At 42.5% G+C, this 7,500-nt stretch overlaps 1 protein-coding gene across 1 annotated transcript in view; it reads right to left on the bottom strand.

Moving 5' to 3' along the window:
• LOC122254633 (dynein intermediate chain 2, ciliary-like) overlaps positions 1–7,451 on the bottom strand; it is a 28,768-nt gene extending 21,317 nt beyond the window's left edge. Inside the window, exons 1-3 of the mRNA XM_086538831.1 lie at positions 7,447–7,451; positions 4,687–4,747; positions 4,209–4,331 (exon numbers count right to left, since the gene is read on the bottom strand). Of these exons, the coding sequence (XP_086394957.1) occupies positions 4,209–4,331; positions 4,687–4,747; positions 7,447–7,451 (189 nt within the window). The remainder of the gene's footprint in view (positions 1–4,208; positions 4,332–4,686; positions 4,748–7,446) is intronic.
• Positions 7,452–7,500: the final 49 nt, after the last annotated feature.

The following is a 7,500-nucleotide window of genomic DNA, read 5'->3' as shown; positions in this document are numbered from 1 at the left end:
CCAAATACCTGTAAGGGAGTAATCTTTCACAGGGATTTGAGGACAATGGAAGAAAGCGAAATTCTTGATGCCATGAATGACCAAAACGTAGACGTAAATTGCATGACCAAGAAGGATGGGAATGCGCAAACAAAGACCGGATTGTGTTTCTTGACCTTTGCTTCAAATAAAATTCCAAGTACTGTCAAAATCGGATATGAGATTGTTCAAGTACGACCTTACATTCAAAAGCCAATGCGGTGTAATAGATGCCAAAAATTTGGACACACTTCATTAAGATGCAATGATAAGGACACTAACAAATTCACTTGCGGTAAATGTACTGGAAATCACGATACCACTGAATGCACGGAAAAGACACTCAAGTGTGCTAACTGTAGAGGTCCCCATCAGTCAGGCTCTGCTGAATGCAGTAGTCTGAAGAAGGAGACTGAGACATTAGCATACATGAGAGAACACGATGTTAGCTAACGTGAGGCCAAGAAGAAAGTGGAAGGTTTGACAAGCAAACCCAATACTTCTTACGCCTCAGCAGTAACTAACACTGTTTCCAGTGCAAGCAGTGTTAATCAGCAGCTCGCAGTTAAGGATCAGGAAATTGCAGAATTGAAAGAAACGGTAAAGGACTTAATGAATCAGATCAAAGAATTGAATAAAACAATTAAAAAAATTGCTGAATCAACCCAGCAAAAACAGCATCTTAAGGAGGACGATACCAAATCACAATCCGGATCGTACCTTCTAGTCCAGGCGACCCCTACTAGAACTTCGTCTGGTGGTAGTTCTGCTCGTAAGAGCAGATCATCTTCCGCCGGGCGTCTCTCTAGTGGAGGGGAGCAGGCAATGGAGGCTACTGTCTCCAAAAATTCCCGAGAGAGGCCCTCGGGAAGCGAGGGAGAGGAGGAGGCGCCTCCCTCCCAAAAAAAGAAAATAAAAACCGGCGGACAAGGCACTTCCAAACCCCATAAAACGTAATCCACGCGTATACCATCATACAATGGAACTGTCGAAGTCTTAGATCAAAATTAAACTCTCTTAGATTATTAGCCTCGTCCTATGCTCCCGATATTATCGTACTACAAGAAAGCCATTTAAACGACCAAGTCTCTGACGAGGTCGTATCGCTAAGAAACTACCATCTTTGTAGAAAAGACCGAGAGGGAAGGGGTGGAGGCGGAGTCGCCATGTACATCCACCAGAATCTCCCTTTCACTGAAGTGACGATTAATTCTACTTTGGAACACGTCGCATGCAAAGTAAAATTCAATAACACGTATCTGACTATATGCTCAGCTTACTGTCCACCTGATAAAATGTTAATCTATGATGAGCTTTTTGCTATTCAAGACAGTCTGCCAAACAATAAATTAATTCTAGGTGATTTCAATGCTCGTCATACATCATGGGGTTCCCTGCGGGTGAATGGTAGAGGTGAGCAAGTAGTTAAGTAGATCAACGACTCTGATCTGGTCCTTCTAAATGATAGTAGTCCAACGCGAATAGACGATAATACCGGTAATTTGAGCTTTATTGACCTATCACTGGTTTCCTCAACACTAGCAGCCAAGTGCCTGTGGCACACCATTGACGACTCGTTGGGAAGCGATCACCTTCCTATTTGTATTCAATATTCATGCGACACCACGAGGACGCCTTCAGCACCCAAATTTAACGTAAAAAGAGCAGATTGAGTCGCCTTCACAAGGAGCGTCAAGCTCGAAGTTGTTGGAGAAACCATTGATGATAAAGTAAACAATGTTCAAAATTGTATTATAAATGCAGCAATGGCAACCATCCCTAAGACTTCGACAGATAGCGTTAAGCATAGAGTTCCATGGTGGACACCAGATTGCCGCAGAGCGCTATGTGAACGAAATAGGGCCTACAGGTTTTCCATAATAATATTACCAACGAGAACTTTCGCAAATACAAACAAGCGAGAGCTAGGGCTCGTAGAACAATCAGACAAGCCAAAAAAGACTCCTGGCGAAGCTTTGTCTCTACGATAAATAGTAACACCAAAATTTCAGAGGTTTGGTCCACAGTCAATAGAATTAATAGAAAAAGAACATCAATTAAAATAAGAAACATCACTCATGAGGGAAGAAATTATGATTCACCTAGAGACATTGCTAACACAATCGCCAGGCAGTTCTCTTATACAAGCAGCTCGGAAAACTACAACCCTGCATTCCTGACCACCAAGGAAGCAGCCGAGCTGCAACAAATTCACTTTGCCACAGGAGATAACTTTGATTACAATAAAGACTTTTCCAAATTCATGGCACTTCGCCCACATCATTTCCATATTGAAAGGAGGGGGAAATCCCAGATCCGCCATCTCTTACCGCCCAATTGCGTTGACAAGTTGCTTATGCAAGGTCATGGAAAGAATTGTTAATAGTAGGCTATTGCATTTTTTAAATACCAGAAATTTACTAGTTGACGAGCAGTGCGGCTTCCGAAAGGGACGTCAAACTCTCGATCAGCTAGTAAAACTGGAAAGTCATATTCATGAGGCATTTGCCAAAAAGCATTTTTTGATATCAGTATTTTTAGATATAGAAAAAGCCTACGACATGACTTGGCGACATGGCCTACTCAGAAAACTTTATGCTTTCGGATTACGTGGAAACTTGCCTTGTTTCATCCAAAATTTCATTTCTGACAGAACGTTTTCTGTCAAATTGTTTTCTGACAATGTCACTTTCTCGGACATTTTTGTCCAGGCAAACGGGGTCCCACAAGGAAGTGTCTTGTCTCCAACACTATTTCTATGTATGATAAACGACATTTTACTATCTCCTCCTTGGAATCTTAAATACTCACTGTACGCCGATGATTGTGCATTATGGCACTCCAGCAATAATGCAGAGTTCTCGGCAAATCAGATCCAATTGGCACTGGATATGATTCATAACTGGGGCCTCCAGTGGGGTTTTAAGTTTTCCATTAGAAAGAGTATTGGCGTGGTTTTTACACATAGGAGAAAGCCCAACATCAGGCTAACTCTAGACAACCACCCAATACCTATTCAAAATTCAGCTAGATTTCTTGGTCTACTCTTTGATAGTAGACTAAATTGGAAAGACCACATTGGTCAGTTAAAGAATAAATGTCAAAAAGCACTCAATTTATTAAAGTGCATTTCTGGACACAAATGGGGAGCTGATAGAAAGTCTTTACTGATGTTATATAAATCCCTAATTAGATCTAAAGTAGATTATGGGTCAATCGTGTATGGCTCGGCAACGAGCTCAACTCTGAAAGGTTTGAATGTTGTGCAGAATGCGTGTTTACGCGTCTGTCTTGGAGCCCTTAAGTGCACTCGCACCGAGCGCCTAGAGGTAGAGTCGGGAGTACCTCCCCTCCGTCTTAGACGCGGCCAGCTAGCGCTGACCTATGCCGCGAAGGTAGCCAGGCAGCCCCAACATCCCAACAGGGATGTTTTGCGCCGGCAGTTAGGGCCCCAGCAACGCGGCGGGAAGCCGCTGGGCAATAGACTCCATGACCTCACAGATAAAGTCGGTATAGATCTCTCTACCATCGATACCCTGGTTCAGTCAAATATAGCACCGTGGGAAACACCCAATTTTTCCACTCTAGTAGACTGGCTACCATCAGCCAAAGCCACGGTGTCGGAGGTGGAGGTACGCCAGAGGTTCAGAGAGATCCTAATTAAACATTTTTCATTTTTTCATTTATATACCGACGGGTCCAAGACAGACGAGTGTGTGGGAGCGGGTGTATGGTCGACTGAATGTCAGTTGAGATTTCGATTGCCGAATTATACATCGATCTTTCTTGCCGAACTTTTTGCAATAGATAAAGCTTTAGATTTTGCCTTATCGACGACCCACGATAGAATAGTCATTTTTTCAGACTCGTTAAGTTCAATTAAAGCCATTAAATCACTAGAAACCACCTATAATGAAATACAGGGTAATATCATTCGTAAATTGCATAGTGCCAATAAATCAATCAAACTGATATGGGTACCTGGACACTCGGGTATCCATGGAAATGAACAGGCTGACAAACTAGCCGGGTCGACTGAAGATCTGGAGCCTGGTATTGTCCGCACAGATCTCAGGTGTTTTGTCTCTTTTATAAAAGCAAAAATCCATCTACTGTGGCATAGTGAGTGGACCGACCTCACCATAACCAACAAGACCAAAGAAGAAGTCATAATGTGGGACACAGCCCACAGGAAAAATAGAAGGGATGAGGTGGTGCTGGCCCGACTGAGGGTCAATGCCACACGAATTACCCACCTCAATCCCTATATTGAAAATAATTTCCCTTCTCAGTGTGACCACTGCAACCGACAGCTAACAGTGGCACATATATTAACATCATGCCAAAGATATAATAATAAAAGACAATATATAAAAAAAATACACACAAATAAAGAATATAGAATTTAATATTAAAAATTTATTATCAAACGATGAAAAAACCATCCAAAAAGTAATCACTTTTCTAAAGGAGACAAAACTTTATGACCTTATATAGATGATAAAATAAAATGGAATCATTGGCTTAATAACCTTGGCTTGTGCCGCTGGTTGATAGCCAATAAATCCAACAAGCAAGCAAGCAACGTGTTTTTTTACTTCGCCTGATTACACGAGGCTACAGTAGTCGTAGTCAGCACCCCACCCAAGACCCTCAGTACTCTTCTACCCCTGGGTAGCCCTTACGGATTGTGACCCCTGGGAAGGGAGGCTCAGTAGCCTGGGGCGTCCTTTGGGCGCAATTTTCTCTCAAACTAAAAATTTTCCTTTATATTTGTGACTTTCCTTCACGGCGTTTTCGCTGGGGTGGGCACCAAATTACCGTCCCTCGCTTTGGGCAGGCTCGGCAGTAAGGTGTCTCACACAAAACTCAAATCCCTCTTTGTTACTGGAGAACGCAGCCAGGCTTCCACTGAGGGAGGAGAGAATACGTAACACTGTAACTCTCTCTTAGCTATTGCTAAGAGAGAGTTACAAATAGTTAAGTTACAAATAGTTAAGAGAGCTAAAAATAGTTAAGGTTTTTTTGGTCCCTTCAGGAAACGGTTCAGGCCCAGGGATTGGACTTACTGAAACCCAGAATGAATGACTCCCTGGCTACCCTTCCTCCTCCTCGAGGGGGGGGGGACGACCCATAACCAATCGGTATTGTTGGATAAAGACGCAACCACACGTAGCGAAAAAACAAACCTTTGAGCATGACGTAGCTTTAATTATGACGTAACCCATAAAAGCTCTTTTCTTCTGGAAACGAAAAATAACCGAGATATATTATTTTGAAAATAATTAAAAACGATTAACGGGAGAGATGATTCCACCGTCTTAACAAACATCTGACTGAAAAATATCGGCTCTGCGCATGCGCCAACCTCCCCCGCGGAAATACAAAAAAGTATCGATAGACGGCAATACTGTCACGTGATAATAATAGCACCAATAGGGAAACAATAGGTCTAACCGACAAAATGATCGACCAATCACAGACAATTGACCATAGAGTCTGGGTCTTTGCTTGAATTTCAAAATCAGTTTCGAGATGGCTGCATTGTGTGCAAGACGTAGGTACACTCCGTGGGAATTCATCATGTTTTTTTATAAAGATAACGCTGCATCACTGAAATAATTACGTGACCACGGTGCTCTGCCAATGGAAATGGAGTGCAAAAACTGTGAATTACAACCCGGCCCCTCACACGCCTCCAATTAAGGTAAGAAGTGGTAACATTCGAAGATAAAAGTCAGATGCTACGAAGTGCCCTTGGCTAGGGCAGGCTAAAATCGGTCATTGAAAGTGAACCTGCCACGCAGTGGTTAAATAAGGGGGGGTCCAGGGGGGGGCGAAGCCTCCCTTTGGCTAGGGCAGACAAAAAATCGGTCAGTTCCTTGGTCGGTGGTGGACGTTCGTTTTGAAAAGTTACCGGCCACGCAGTGGCCTTAAAAGTGGGGGGGGGGCCAGGGGGGGGGCGAAGCCCCCCCCTTTGCTAGGGCAAACCCAAAAACTAGGTTAGGTTAGGTTTATGGGTTGGGTTTTGATTACGCAAAAAAGCCCTTTAAATTTCGCGCCAGAATTCGTTAGTTCCGTATCGACGGTGGCGCGCGTGTGGGGAGGGAGGGAGGGGGGGGGTGTAACTCAACAACGAAAAGTTTCCGATGGAAATGAGTAGCGAAACTGTACAAAACAGAACGAAAACTACCAGAAAAAATATCGTTTCGTGCCTAGAGGTTTGGTTGCGTCTTTATCCAAATTTACCAACCAATCTACAACCAACTCGATAATGAGTAACGGAATCCCTGCTAATGACAAACCTAAACGACCTCTTTTTTCAATCCAGAGAATGCAAGGTTTGTGGCAGTTAAATGCGTGATTGAAAATCAGTCGCTTCAGAACGTTAACCCCTTTATCATCAGATAGGTCCTTAATGGTAAAGTGTACGGCGATTTTGATTTTGTCCGTAAATTGCGGGATGGTAGCCTCCTTTCAAAAGTGCAATTCGTTTCCAAGATTAAGAATTCATTTAAACTCACGTAGATTCATGATCTCACAGTGAAAGTAACTATCCCTATTGGGCAAATACCTGTAGAGGAGTAATCTTTCACAGGGTTTTGAAGACGATGGATGAAAATGAAATCCTCGAGAACATGAAGGACCAAGGTGTAGCGGAGGTGAACTGCATGACCTACAGCCGTATTCTAAGTCCCTAAGCGCGCCGTGTACACGACATGAAAATGCCGCGTTTGTATTCTAAAAGCGCGAGTTCGTGTCAAAAGAGTGGCAAAGTCGTGGAAAGTATTGGAACAATCGTGGAAACTCCGTGACAAGGGGGTAGGCTTGTCACGATAGTTACATGGGCAAAAAAAAAATCATAATTTTACTGTATTTTTTCTTACCAATACTTAATATGAGCATTGTCCTAGACTTGGATTACAAACCCTTTTAGGAAAACACAGATTCTCTGCTGATTTTGAGTTTGTTTACCTCTTATCGGACTTTTCGAAGGAGAGTGAAGTTAAATGAATGGTAAAAGTAGTCAGGAACGTAAAATTAAAGTATATAATTATATGAAATATGTACACATTAAATCTGTATGTATGATATATTAAAGATACGCATATATGTACAGTATATACAGAGATAAAATGAGGAAGATTTATTCATAAACACACGATCCCTCTCATCCCGTTTGTTTTGATCGAGCGTAGAGTGAATTACCGACGGCGCGTTCGTGAAATGGTTGTCAATTCTTTAACTAGGAACAAGTACAACGACTGATTCATACTAAAATTGTACAATCTTTTGTTAGTGCTACGTGTGATTGTAGTTTCTCTTATGAATTTGTCGTTTGGGCAGTGCCATTCATCTGAAACATATTAACTTTGGAACGGGTTAAACCTGAAGCAGCTGACACAAACGTGCCACGCTTTTGCATACCGCATTCGTGACATGAATACGACATGGACACCCACAGGAAAAAGCCCAACATCA

The sequence above is a fragment of the Penaeus japonicus genome, unplaced genomic scaffold (assembly GCF_977035675.1).
Source record: "Penaeus japonicus unplaced genomic scaffold, GWHDUDI00000001_assembly GWHDUDI00000008, whole genome shotgun sequence".
NCBI lineage: Eukaryota > Metazoa > Arthropoda > Malacostraca > Decapoda > Penaeidae > Penaeus > Penaeus japonicus.
Note: the sequence above shows the minus strand (reverse complement) of the source record. Positions and strands in the feature narration are given on the sequence as shown.